This window comes from Chinchilla lanigera, unplaced genomic scaffold, assembly GCF_000276665.1.
Source record: "Chinchilla lanigera isolate Chin_1 unplaced genomic scaffold, ChiLan1.0 scaffold00065, whole genome shotgun sequence".
NCBI classification, from domain to species: domain Eukaryota; kingdom Metazoa; phylum Chordata; class Mammalia; order Rodentia; family Chinchillidae; genus Chinchilla; species Chinchilla lanigera.
In genome coordinates this window covers 670628-684905 of record NW_004955466.1, presented here as the reverse complement: position 1 = coordinate 684905, position 14278 = coordinate 670628, and the positions used below count along the sequence as shown (strand labels likewise).

The 14278-nt window shown below is 55.6% G+C and overlaps 1 protein-coding gene across 3 annotated transcripts in view; it reads left to right on the top strand.

The window, feature by feature from the left end:
* Susd6 (sushi domain containing 6) overlaps positions 1 to 3205 on the top strand; it is a 53097-nt gene extending 49892 nt beyond the window's left edge. For all 3 annotated transcript variants that reach the window (XM_013521965.1, XM_013521967.1, XM_013521966.1), the window contains exon 6: positions 518 to 3205. In XM_013521965.1, coding sequence (XP_013377419.1) covers positions 518 to 543 — 26 coding nt within the window. In that variant the 3' untranslated portion in view covers positions 544 to 3205. The remainder of the gene's footprint in view (positions 1 to 517) is intronic.
* Positions 3206 to 14278: the final 11073 nt, after the last annotated feature.

Sequence of the window (14278 nt, the reverse complement as noted above, 5' to 3'; positions counted from 1 at the left end):
AAGGGGCTCACAAAGCAGTGCATGTGAGCTGGGTGTGTGGCAGGCCAGGCCAGAGCTGACCAGGACTGTGAGCGGAGGCCAGAGTGTGGCCTGTGTCTAAACCCTCTGCCCCCACTGACCCCAAGACCGAAACCCAGAGAGCAGACGTGATTTGTGCGGTGTCACACAGACGTGATTTGGCAGATAGCTGGCTTTGAGGAGAAGGTGAGCTTCAGCAGGGCTTCGTGGCCTCATAGGGCAGGGTCAGGAGAGAAACGGAAGTGGCGCGGCCAGCAGAGTGAAGAGAGCGGGCGTGTGCTGGCCGGCCAGAAGAGGTATGAGTACCAGGCTGAGTGCTCAGACCTTAGCACAAAGATGGGGAGAGATGAGCTAGAGGCCTAAAGCAGCAGGGAACTTCCGACTCCCGGAACGTGTGCAAGTGGGGCGTGTGTCTGCGTGCTGGGGCCTGCGGTGCGGTCTGGAGTGTCGTGGGGAGCCCCTCTGTAACCGCTGTGCTTGCCCTCCTGTCCTCCCGCAGATATCCCGCTGTTGAAAGAAGCGTGAGGGCTGCGGCCAGCCTCTCTCCTCTCTGAAGGTCTTCTCCACCCTTCCTCGCGCTCCCCGTGGGTTTGAGCACCCTGCACTCCAGCCACCCCACCCGGATACCTGAGCTGCCACCTGTTTATCGGTGTGTCTCTGAGGGCCTGCAGGCCACCTCACTGGAAACTCAAGGAAGATTCTCGCCATCTGCTTGGACAGCTGGAGCAGCTGGCTCTTTGCCTGGCCCAGTCTTCCCGTCTTTTGGGATGTATTTGAATGTGCTGGATCGAACCCTTCCTTTCCCTGAGCCTCTGAGCCCCTTCCAGCCCGCACCGTGGTGGCAGCCCCGCAGCCCGCGTGGGGCTGGGCGCCACCGTGCTCACTTGTGCCTTCCCCAGCCCCGCCTCGTCTCCCTGCCGCGCAGGCCTGCCGCTGTCCACAGCCTTCGTGGCTGCTGCCCCTGCCCTCACAGGAGCTGAGCTAAGAGTGAGAGAGCCTCTGAGGCACGAGAGGCTTTCACTGGGGCAGATGTGGGGCCCTGGGTTGACATGGTGGCACGTTTCCTTGGCTGAGAATAGAGAATTTGGAAAATCATGCCAAAGCCATCCCAGCACCTGTCCAGCTCAGGTGCAGGCTGCTGGCCCTGTGCAGAGTTTCCAAGAAGCATCCCGAAGATGCTGAGGGAGGGAAAGAAGATGACTGGTGATGACTGTCTTCCTAATATGCAAGTTCTCACTCCGTACTTCCAGCGTTGCACCTTGGCCTTGGTCTTTTCGTTCCCTGGATGCGGGGAGTTGCATGCCGCCTCCTGGGCTTCATCCCAGGCAGCTCTGGCTGCTTTGCTGCCCACAGGGCCTGAGGCACATCATCCCAGGAGTTCTGAGATGCCATCCAACACTCACCTGGTCACTGGCAGTCTGGGCAAGGTGCCGCTTTCTGGGTTTGTGGTGACGGAGGGGAGGCCGAGAGGCACAGTTCCCAGGCAGCTGCAGGCAGCTCCAGCCTGGCCCTGAGGGTCCTCCTCACCGCGGTCATGTGCCTTAGTAACTGTGCCCAGGAAGTGGCCTGCTGCCTGCTGCACCTCTGCTTTTCCTGCTTCTGCTCTTCCCGGTGCCCTGCACACGTCGTGGCTGACAAGCCGTTCCTGTCTTCCCTGCCCTCTGGGGGAGGAGCTGAGAAAGGGTCCACAGCACCCCTTGCCTTACTGACCGAGGTGGGCAAACGGGTGCCCCCAGCCTGGCTCCCGGGTCCCTCTAGATGGAAGCCGGGGGTGTGGATGCTGGAGGGAAGCCACAGCAATGGGGCGCTCTGGGCGTCTCCCCCGCGCCCCCTCGGCGCTGCGGTGAGTGTGGGAAGGCTGGGCAGACGAGCTCCACTGGGCTGCTACCTTCTGGCGACAGACGTGGCATTAAGGAATGTTTGCTTTTGCTTTTTTTTTTCCCCCTGATACACTGGGGCTGGGAAACCTCGCCGCTCACTCTGCTGCACCTCTGCTCCTCCCGAGCAGCTCTGGTGTGGTAAAAATAATACAAAGCCCGGTTCAGGACCTGACCTAACAGGGTTAGCTCCAGGCACGGGTGGCCTGAAGCTGGGGGAAGGGGCTTCTCCCCCCGCCCCCCGCCACCCCTCTGCCTCGTTCTCACAACGCACTTTACTCCCTGGTCATGCCTGGCCTCCTGCTGCCCCTCATCTTCTTTCCTCTCAGGGTAAGGGCAGTGCCCGTTGTGCCTGCTGGCCGCTCCCACACGTCCCAGTCACCCCGCAGCCCCTCTGTTGTGCTCAGAATCAGGCAGGCGAAGTCAGGTAGGGAACGGGTTGGAGAAGGTGCCAGAGTGGAAGGCTGAGCCTGAGGGAGGAGAGACCTGTCTCAGCAGTTGCTGGCATGGACCCCGCAGAGGGGTCCGAAGGCCTGGCTGCCTTCCCACGCGGACCCTCCTTGAGGCGCACCTGTACCCTTGCCCCCTCTAGGACAGGGCCCGTGAGAAGTGGGAAGGCGAGGCTGGAGTCTCAGAGCTGAGCCTTTGCTTTTATCTTCCACCCTTCCGAAACCTGAATTCTGTTCTAGCACATTTGGTAAATAGAAGAGCCTGCCCTTTTCTGGGTAGTTGCTCTGGGGTCTTGTCCACTCAGAGGTTGCACTTTTATTTCAGGTTTTCTCCGCTGATGGCTCCTTCCTTCTCACCCCGAGTCCACGCTGCCGGGGTCCACAACCCAGGCCTGCCCACCGGCTAGGAGAGTGGGAGGGGAGCACTGCGGGCTTGTGCTCCCGGCTCGGAGGGGGCCCCTGGGCGGCTTAGAGCAGGCCCTGCAGCGGCCCCTGGCGAGCAGGCGCTTGCGGCTGCCTCTTCCGCAGCTCTTTCCCTGAGACAGCCTCTTCCTCCTCAGCCACGTGCTGCTGTTGTGGGGCTTCTGAGCTTTGTTCCTTGCAGAGGGACCGGGGACCCCTCAGCCGCTTCGGTGTGGGGCTTAGCTAGAGACAGGGCGGGTGGCAGGCGGCAGGCTGCAAGCAGGCAGGCCACCCGGGGCCCAGAGCCCACAGCGCTGAGCCCGGAGCCGGTGGCCCTGCTTGCCCGGGCCCACCTCCCATGGTGCCTGCAGTGCAAAGTCCCGTCCACAAGGGGTCGGCACCAAAGGACTTTTAGAAAGGATTCTTTGCCGTTTTCTTTTTCTTTCTTCCTTTTGCTTTTTTCTGCTCTTGAGCTGGCTCAGTGCAGGTTTTTTTGTTTTTGTTTTTTGTTTTTAAATCCTGGTGACATTCTTGCAACTTGGAAGGGCCAGCATCTGGTGAAAGTCACTCACTGTGTCCGTCTCTCTCATGCCTTAGCCTGGCAGGTGGGCTCTGTCTTAGCCATTTCTGGGTTTTATGTGCTGCATTTCACTGGGTGTGAACTGTGAAGTGGCTGAGTCCTGGCCACTGTGAGTTTGTTCGGCTTCGTAAGACATTTCAGCGCACATTCTACAAGCACTCCACTTGCAAAAAGAACTTAGGGTTAGTATCTTCCCCGTTCATCTTGCCCTCCTCCTCCCACCCCCAGCTTTAACGTTCTGTGGAGAAGCCAGGTAGCAAGACAGACAAAGGTATGCTCTTCCTGCTTCGTGTGCAGCGGCACAAGGACAGACGGCTCCCAGCCCCTCCCTCCCAGACCGCTGGCTTGCTGAGGGCCTCTGTTGGCCTCGTGTGTGGGAACGGCCCTTGCAGAGGAACGTACTGCAGACGTGTCTTGATCCTTGCTTCCCTCCCGCTTTCCCTTCCCTCCTCGGAGAGCAGCAAGGGGCTAGAGAGGAGGTGGCGCACAGCCCTCCCGGCTTACAGTAAGTCCAGATGTGCTTGCCAAGGTTGCCGAGCTGGGGGCTCTCTCCCGAGGCCGCTGGGTCTCCTGCAGGCTTGGGGAATGTTTGGCTTGGCAGATGTTTGGACTGAATCTTGCAGTAGCTGGCTCCCTGGAGAGAGAAGGTGGCAGGCACAGCTCTGCTGGGAAGTGTCTCTCAATTTCCTTGAAACTCTAGTAGAATTTGAACAAAACCCTCAGTGTTGAGCCGTCTGCCAAGCAGCCCGGCTAGTGGGGAGCGCGGGGGCAAAGCGCTTGGATTGGATTGCCCGGCGGGAGGAGGGATGGTCTGGGGTCACGGGGCAGCGCCCACACCTGCCCTGGCTTCTTAAAGTTGTCACACCACTCTGGGGTCTTCTGCAGAATGGTACTCGCGTCATGGTTTGTAACAACACGCGCGTAATTGACTCTGCAGGATGTCATTCATCAGTTTGGGTTTGCTTTATTTTATATATATATTTTTTGGTATCCTGTACATTGCAGCGGGTGTGAAGATAGTATTTTAATATTTGTACAAAGTTTAATTTAATTTTAATTGTTCTATGTATATAACTGCATTTCTAAATAATAATAATAAAAAATTCTTATGAAGGTAGTTGTGAGAGATGTGATCCTTTCAGAAAGGTTTTGCAGAAACCCTGGATCAAAAAGAGCATCTGTGGCCGGACATGGTGGCGCCCGCCCGTAATCCCAGCACTCGGGAGGCTGAGACAGGAGGATTGCTGTGAGTTTGAGGCCAGTCTGGGCTACAAAGTGAGCTCAAGGCCGGTCTGAACTGCACAGCCAGACCCTGTCTCAAACAGACAAGAAAAAGCAAAATGTCGTCAGTGGAAATCTTTGCCTCTTTGTCGGTCAGGAGCTCACAGAGTGCCAGCACTGTGAGGTGGGCATTGTGATTTGGCCTGGAGGGAGTGTCCAAGGTGCAGGGAGGGTAGACCAGTGTGGAGGCACAGTGACTGATCCAGTCCTGACTGGGTAAGGTACGGGGGCAGGCAGAGCATGCCTCTGGGATGAAGTGGCTTTGAAGCTGTAGTGTGAGGGCCAGGAAGCGCGGTCAGTGGCAGGACACCATCCCTGTGTAGGTGCAGAGGGAGCAGACAGCACACTGAGTTTAAGAAGCCAGGAGCGGGGTGTGGAAGCACAGTGCGTGCCTGTTCTCCCAGCTCTCTGGGAGGCCAAGGCAGGAGGATCGAAAGTTTGAGCCCAGCCTGGGCAGTTGAATGATTCAGCAAGGCCCTCTTTTTTTTGGTACCAGAAGTTGAACTCAGGACCTTGCTCTCGCCAGGCAGGCAAGCTCAGCTGTACTGCTGAGCTATATGCCCGGCCCAAGGCCCTCTCTCAAAATAATTAAAAAAAAAAAAAAAATGGAAGAAAGGCCTTAGCGCAGTGTGAAGCGCCTGGGCTCAGTCCCCAGTGCTGAAGGTAGACGCTCAGCAGGCCGAGGGGAGGGCGCGGAGCGAGCCGGGGCAGAGGCTCCCTCTCCTCCCAGCCGCGGGCGCTGTGACTAGAAAACCACACCAACACTGTTTCAATTAACTTTGTTTTTGTTTCTCTTGAAGTTTTAAAAAAATGTTTGGTTATTCTTCATCAGAAAAGCATCTTGAGGATGGTGAAGAAGTCCAGGTTTGAGATGGAAAGCGAGAAGAGTGATTTTCCTTCCTAGTTCAGAGTATTCACACGCACGCACACGCACACCACAGCGGACTGCTAGCTCTTCGCAGTGGCTTCAGGGACCTGTGTGTCTGCAAAACCCGCAAGCTTCCAAGGATCAGGAAGGATCCTGTCACCCCGCGGCCTTGAGACGGCTTCTGATCACTAACAGCCTTCCCGGCAGATCGTCATTTCTGCCCCGTGAAGGGAAAGCGTGTTTCGGACTTGCGTGTTAAGAAACTGGGAAAATTTCTTGGGAAAATTAGCTGAGGTTGGGGTTGGGCTTTAGAAAATAAGGGGGTGTCGCCAAAGCATAACGGGCTGGGTGGGTGGGGGGTTGCTTGGTTGAGGGCGGGAACAAGAAAGGGAGCCGAAGCGGGCGGATGCCACTCGGGTGTCCGTGCCGGTGGAGCGTCTGGGTGATGCTCCGGGGGAGAGCAGGACCTGCGCGAGACGGGGAGAGGTAAGCGCTGCGGTGACGGCTCCCAGGGCACGAAGGGCTTGCGGAAGAAAGCGGTGAAGCCGCGCAGGTGAAGTGAGGACGGTTCTGTAGCAGCAGCGGGTGCCGCAGGGCATTCAGTGGACGGGGGAGGCTGGCGAGCCTGATCTCGGCGAGACGCGCTGCGGATGCTTTCGGGGAAGCCAGAAGCAAGGCAGTTGGCGGGGCCGCGCGTGCTGAGCCCTAGGGACCGGGCCGCTCGCAGGCCGCTGGCCTGTGGCAGCTCCTCCAGTCTCGCAGATGAAACAACAGGCTCGAAAGCCATTACCGCAGCTGCGGCACGAGGTCACGTGGCTCTGGGATGGCGGGGAGTGGGATGCCGCCGTGACTCGTAGGCCGGTGTCTCCGCGGCTGCTTCAGAGAGCACGGCCCACACCATGCGGACTTCCTCAGGATGCAAGAGCAGAAGCCGGCTGGCAGGACCACAGCACCCCGCTGAAGACCAGCGCTCTCCGGTGGCTGCCAGGACTTGGTTTTCTTCCTCGGAACCCACCTGCGTCTCACTGGGGCGTTCAGAGCAGGAGAGACAGTCAGCCACAAGCCCTCGGTTACCATTCCAGAGTGCGCCCTCTGACAGAACACCGATGCGCCGGGCTAATCAGAGCTGGGCTGAAACGTCCACGGTCCGGGCTGGGTGTGTGTCCCACGTGTCAGCAGGTCTGCTCAGCACTGGGCTCTCCACCCGCTCCTCCGACCCTCCCTCTGGGTCCCGAGGGCCTGCTGTGCTGCCCGTTGTCCCCCGGGAGGGTGGAGGGGCGGAAGGACACGCGAGCATGACTCCTTGGGCAAGTTCCAAGAGGCGCTCTTAGCAGAGACCAGATGACCCCTGGTGCTCGGGGACGCTTCACTCGCTGGTGGCTGCTTCGGACAAGGGCCCAGGCGGCGGCAAGCAGCGCCCTGGCATGGGGAGAAGGCCTCCCAGGGGCCAACAGCTGGGCGGTACTTTGATTTTGACGCTTCCCCTTCCCCAGGTAGCGCTCTGGCAGGGAGCTGGGGCCGTCTGCAGCCTGTGCGATGCAGGGAAGGGCCTGGGTGGAGGGAGCCTCGGGGTGGGGGCGGGGGCGCAGGCTGCCGCTCTCCCTTGTGCTGCAGATTCTGCTGCTCCAGAGGGAGGAGAGGAGGGAACGGAGGCTCTGGTAGCCAGAGGCAGGCCCGGAGACCCTGCCCTCCAGGTGTGCCCACTAGCTAGAAGCAAATGCCCTGTTTCCGCTTGCCTTGGACTGAGAAGAAGGGCCCCCGCGGAGATTCTGGGCGGCCCAGCCCATAGCAGGAAGGCCTGGGAAGAGGGTGTCGGCCCTGCTCACACGGCCAGGACACCCGGCTGCCCGAGTCAGCTCTGCCTTCAGGATGAGAGGCAGCTCCGAGGGCAGCTGTACCCCAAGAGGGACAGTGATTGAGGAGGATAGTGTGAGCCGTCACAGGGCATTTGACATGCTCCTCTCCTCCCTGATACATGCTGGGCACCCAGGCGGCTGGGCGAGGTGCCGTAAAGGTAGTATTTTATTCTGTCAACTCGGCCATTCTTGTGTTGCTGTCGTTGTCTTTGACACAGGGTCTCGCTATGCAGTTCAGGCTGGCCTTCAATTCACTGTGTAGCCCAGACTGGCCTCGAACTCAGTGATCCTCCTGCCTCAGCCTCCCGAGTGAACTCAGCCATTCTGAAAGACAAATGTCGTCCCCCACAATGCTGCATTTTGCAGGTGAAGAAAGCTCAGAGAGGTTCCAGTGTAGCCCAAGACCACGCAGGTGGAGGACAGTCACCCAAGCCGGGCTGTGAATCCTATGCCGTCCTGAACTCCCAGCCCTCCCTGCTCTCCAGTTCACTTCTGTATGCCCCACTTTCCTTCCCTAGCTTTCTGGGTCCTACTGCCGGAAGTATCTTCCCGAGCACCTGACCCTGTCCTACCTGCTGTCCTGCCCAGTAATCCCCCCCAGTGCCAAAGACAGGATGCCAACCCACGGAGAGCACCTCCCTAGTCTTGGGTGCCTAGCTGTGCCCCAGCTAGGGATGGGTTCTGGGCCTGGCAAGTTCAGAGCAACCGAGATGCAGGCAGCTGCTGTGCTCCTTTGGGCTTCACTTGGAACAGGGGTTGTTGTGTTCCGAGCTTCTCCCGCCTCCCCTCAGGGTCTCCAGCTGGAGGACTTGCCAGGCTTTCCGCTGTCAGTCACTACACCGTTTCATCAGACGGTGAACCTGGGGTGAGCCGTGGCACCTTCCCAAGCTGGGCCTGGGCCCCTCCTTCAAGCTGTCTGTGACGGAGGAGCATTACAGGGAACCCCCCATCCCACACGCAAGACTGTGGACTTACTGCCTGACATTTTGGACTTCGCCTGGTACCCCAGTGTCCCCAGAAGAGGAAATCGCACAACATAGACCTGTCCTGAGCCGCCTGCCTGGGTAGCCTAGACTTGGTATTTCCAGGCCTGCGGGTGATTCTGTGGTTCTCAGTTCTGCTGGTCTCAGGGAGGGTTTGGCAAGCATGGACATCCCCACAGTGACACTGCCCTGGGGGAGCAAGAGCCGGCCTCCCGCAAAAGCAGCCGTTTGCAGATGAGCCTTTAGCCGGGCGGAGCACCTGGAGGGATCTGGAGCGTGGAGGAGGAGCTCTAACTGCACAGGCACACCAAGCACGGGGCAGCTGAGCTCCAAAGGCCTTGTGGGATTTTTGATGCTCTCTCCTCTCCAGGATGGCCGTTCCCCACTCCTGCTTCCATCCTTTCCTTTTTCAGCCGCTCATTTATTTGTCAGTTCACTTCTGGCAAACCATCTGAGATCACACTAAGCACAAAACCTGGTGCTACACTTCAGTCGGTCTTCAAAGCATCTACAGTCTAATAGGGAAGAAAGATAAACAGTAACCTGAAACTTCTGCAGAGCTTTAAAAAAAAAATAAGCTGTAGTGACAGCCAAGTACCTGGGGAGTGAAAAAAGGAGTTAATTTCTTTCGGGAGTGAACAAAGAGCCCTTAGGGAACGTGCCGTTTGCTTTGGGTCTTAAAAGGCTGAATTGTGGGCTTCAGTATCACTAATAAAGTGAACCAGGGCCTGTGGGGTGAAGTAGGAAAAAGAGGACTTTTCTGGGTACAGAAACCCACATCTAAAACTAGGGGCCCCCAGAAATTGCCACTTCTGCAAGTTTTTGTTTTAAAGGCCAATTAGGGGCAATTGCAACATAATTAAGATCTGCTCAAACTAGGGATGCCTTTCCTTGGGTCGGACTATACTCAGTTTTAATCCTGAGAAAGAAACTTCAGGATTGTCAAGTGCAAAGAGTCTTCCTGTTGGGGGTGTGCTCTCCACTGAAACAGCACTGAGTATAGCTCTTCCTGGTCGCAGCCGGCCGGTGCTTGCCTCCTGACTGCAGAGAACGGCGGGGCTCTTAGGACGTGCTCGGGTCTCCAGTGCAGGCCAAGTCCCTTGCTCTTCGGCGCAGATGACAGAAGGGAACCACTACTTGTGACCAAGTTCCCGCGAGCAGCGGGCAGGCGAGCGGCTGTCCCACCGTCGAGAACTGACCCTTTTCACGAGGAAGGGCGATTACAGCCAATGGCAGCGTTCTTTCCCTGTCAGGTGTCTCTGGTGTTTACAGAGGTGTCCAGGCTGTCTTACAGTTACAGACATTGAAGCATCAGAAATAATATTTTCCATCTATCAGATTGGCAAAAGAAAAGGCTTAAAAACCAGCGGAAGTGTAATTGGGACGTCTCTATGGAGAGCAGCTCGGTGATCGTCAAAGTCACACGGCAGTTTGTCCCCCTCTTCATGTTACTGAGCAGTTCGCCCCCAAGGTGACATTAGACGGGGCAGAGAGCAGACTTACAGACTCAGAAAGGGGAAGAAACCCAAATCAAACCCACCCAGAACAAACAGTGAACCCTGCCGTGTCAGGAATCAGGGTGAGGGGGTGACCCATGGGTTTCAATATAGATAAACCGATACAGAATAAATACAGAAGCACACACGCACATACACATGCACACGGTCCCAAGCTCCTCCCAGAGGGCTTGGAAGCGCAGGATCCAAGAGCAGCAAGTACCCTGCCTTTAAACACCGTCGTCCGCTAAACCAAACCAGCTCCTTGGAGAGATGACATTCTAGAACTGAGGTAGGGAGCCCAGGAAATGTGCCTGGGATATCTTACATCAGAAAACCAGAAAGTGCTCATGGGATGATGGCCACATGTCCAAAGAACTCCTGCTCAGAAGGGCTTCTGCCGGCCACATCAGGAACAACGTGGTCATCAGAATAATGCTGACAGTGGTAAAAATCCACTGAAGGGTACAGGGAACTGCGTGTCCAGGTAGACCACTTCATGGTGGAGAGGGCGGCAGACATCCTACATTGAGGGGACAAATCGGAGCTGCGTGCCACCTAGTAGGACGGCTGAGAACACAGCACTGTTTTCATGGTACTCCTGTGGAAATGCAGCCGAGTTCTACTCACAAGATGAGCAAACCCAAGCAGCGATATTTTACAGAAAAACTGGCTTGTAATCTCCAAAAGGTCAAGGTCGTGAAAATCAAAACAAGACTGAGGAACTGCTCCATACTAAAGGAGTCCAAAGATATAAAGAGAAACAGAACCCGCGATTGTGGACCAGATCTCTTTGCCATAAAAGATATTTGTTACTGGGGCAAAGCCGGAATGGGGTATAAAAGTGAGATGGATGTCGTGTATCAGATGTCTTGATAGCTGTATTGTGGTTATGTAAGAGAATGTCTGCATGTTTGGATACACATTAAAATATTTAGAGTGGATTGGGCAAAATATTCTCAAAGGGCCAGGAAGCTTTGTGTAAGGTATAAGTTTATTGTTTCTAAATAAAGTGATTTCCTTCAATTAAAAAATTACAGTATATTCTTGACCTGGAAATTCTATGTCTCAGTCACTCCTGCTGCTGTAACACAGCGTCTTGGGCAGGGTAATTTACCAACAACAGCAATGCACTGCTCACAGTCAAGGCCGGCAGGTCCAGGAGCGAGGCCCTGGCGCACCAGTGTCTGATGAAGTCCTGGACTCTGCCCCTCTCGTGTGGCAGCGTGGTGGAAGCTGCGGAGACAAACACCATCTCCTCACGGGCAGGAGAGAGAAGGTCCTCGAGGGGCCTTGCCTTTGCAGGGCCTGACTCCTACAGATGAGGGTGTGTAGGCCCCGACCGTCAGATACCATCACCCTAGGGGAGAAGTTCCCTGTAGAGAGTCCTTCCTGGTCCTCTCATGGCCCAGGAAGTTTTTTTTGTTTGTTTCTTTTTCATGTACCAGGAATCAAACTAACGATGTTGCGCTTGCCAGGCAGGTGCCGGGCCGCTGAGCTAAATCCCCAGCCCCGAAAGTTTATATTTGTAATCCCATGAAAAGTTACTGGAATCCTAGCGAGTTAATTCCAGTCTACCACTTCCAGTGTAGCCCACGGCGAGAATAAAGACACTCAGGCATATTTGTAGTTGCGGGGAGCCAAGGGGTCCTAAGTCCAGCCACGATGATGGCCATCCAGAACAAAGGCCTCGACCCACGGCCGAACCCAGGTTTTATTCATTCATGAAAAAGGGATTGGCTTGGGCTGGGGATGTGGCTCAGTGGTAGAGCTCTTGCCTTGCATGCACAAGGCCTTGGGTTCGATCCCCAGCACCTCATATATACCCCCCCCAAAATAATAATAATAAAAAAATTTTTTAAAAAGGGAGTGGCTTGAAGATGAATGACTGTGAGAACCATGGGAAGTAGGTGAGTGCCATGAGCTGGGTCAGTAGGAGGCCTGAAATCACCTCTGCCATACGCAGAGAGAAGGATCTGCAGAAAGAGTACTCTGCATAACACAACTGAGGTAGTATGTAATGTTTTGGGGTCAGTGCTTCCGCTCTGATGTGTAATCTTTGAAGCCCCAGGAAGTCGTAGCCTCTATCCTGAGGCTCGATCCCAGCCCACAGCGTGGAGCATTGGCTCACACATCCCGCCTCATCCTGCCTCACACACGGGAACAACAAGGGTCCAGGGAAACATGCCTGCCATCCCCAAAGACTACCATCAACACCTCGGCTAGACTGATGTGCGTTGCTTAAAGCCAAGTGAAGGGATAAGGAAAAGTCCTGGCCAGCTGTGCACACATCAGTACACGGAAACAGGGCCAGGCTCAGCCCACATGGAGGCAGTTGCTCCTCCTTCAAGGCATCGCCTAGGGGGCCCTCCACAGTTCCCCATAGGAATTCTGGAGGGACGCACACATTCAAATCATAGCATTCTACTTGGAGGAAATTTTCCTACAGTTTTATTCATTATAATTAATAAAGAAAACGAATCTTTACTCATAAATTATTCCTTATAATGGTTTAATAAAGCAAAAGGTAACTGAAATCATCAAGAGGGGCAGGTTAAATACACAGGATACATCTAGACATAAAATGGACATGGGAAAAAAGAAAAAGGATAAAATAGCTGGGACCAGTCTGTGGGATACACTGTTTTTTGGTTTTGTTTTGTTTTGTTTTTCTGGTACCACGAATCGAACTCACGACCTCACGCTTGCCAAGCAGGCGCTGTGCCGCTGAGCTAAATCCCCAGTCCAACACTGTTGTATGGGTGAAGCCACGTACTGAACAGGCCGTGCAGAATGCTGTCGGCATCCCTCAGGAGGGAAGGAAGGGAGCACGTGTCTCCGCACCCTTTTCCGCACCCCAGGACCTCTGTGACACGCCCCAGACGCTGGCAGCATGGCAGCCTCTGGGGAGGGGTGCTGGAGCTAGAGAACCCAACCTGGGAGGGAGAATCATCTTCTAGACCCTTTTACACTTTGGAATTTTGAAGCAAGTGAATGTGACCTGTTCAATAAACTAATTCAATTAAAATTATATGTATAAAAAAGGCAGAAGTGTACCCTACCTAGACACGGAAGGAATATTCATAATGAATATGGAAAATGTGTCTGATCCTTTGTTAAGAGGGAGGGGACACACAGCTCCCTGAGATCAATAAATAGTACCTGTTCTTTCCATCTGCCTTGCTTGGGAAAAGAAAAATAATTTGTTGAGCTCTTTGTTATAGACTGGATTCTGTGTGAATGTGTTCTCTGGCCCAAATCCATGTGTCAGAGTACTATATTCAGCCCTCAGACTGTGACCAGAGATACTGTTACGTTTTAGATCTAAAACGTCCCCGAGAGCTGCATGTGTGCAAAGGGGGGTTTTGGAGGGTGACGGGGTCATGGGGCACTGTGCTTACCAGTGGATGAATCCGTCGGTGAGTTCAAGGCCGGATGTGCTGTTAGGAAGTGTGGAACCTGGCTGGAGGAAGAGGGGCCCACGGGGGTGTGACCTGGAACACGGGGGCGGGGTCTTGTCTCTGCTCCTCCCTTTTCTGTCTGCTTCCTGACCGCAGTGGCCAGCAGCTGTCTTTTCCTTTTTTACTTTTTTTTTTCTTTTGAGATGGGGCCTCTCTCTGTAGCCCAGGCTGACCTTGAACTCATTTATGTAGGCCAGGTTGGCCTCGAACTCACAGCAATCCTCCTGCTTCAGCCTCCTGAGTGCTGGGATTACAGGCGCGCATCACTTCTTCCGGCGAGCAGCTTCTGTGCGTCTTTCCACGGTGCTGTTCTGCCTTGGAGCCAGCAGCTGCGTGCGTGGTCGGAACCTCTGAAACTGAGCCCAAATAAGCCTGTCCTCCTTTAAACTGTAGGTGTCTGGTATTTCGCCCCAGCAAGGGGGAAGTGACTAATACACAGACAAAAAGGCCGGAATGACTGCCTGGAAGGAGGAGCGCGGAGAAGCGCGTGGAGGGCTGGGAAGGGAGCGCCTAGGAGCCTGCGGAGGCTCGGGGTGCAGGCCTGGGGGCCGAGAGCGGACCCGGGCAAGGGCTCATCGCACTGTTCCGGGAGGACCGAAGCGTGGTCTTGGTGAAGTGACGTGGTGGCCTTGCACTGGAGGATGCTGGGAAGTTGGGGGGCTGGAGGGCGGCACACCTGGGAGGGCAGAACCAGAGAGGCGATGCCCACGACAGAAGCGCCCCCACTTCTCCCCATGGCCAGATCTGCCAGGTCTGGGATAGAGTCACAGTATTCTTGGAAACACACTTAAGCCCCACGCGTCTGTTCTGACGCACAGCAGTTAGCAAGCGTGTGATTAACACTATCGGGCGCTCGCGTGCCACGGTCTGCACGAGGGCCACCGCAGGGAGCAGGACCGCCGCGGCCCCCGCCTGAGAACGGGGCGCAGCTGGTCCTGACAGGAAGCGGTGGCACAGACAGCATCCAGACAGGGGGCGCAGTGTCCGGACCCCCTGGGTAGGAGGGA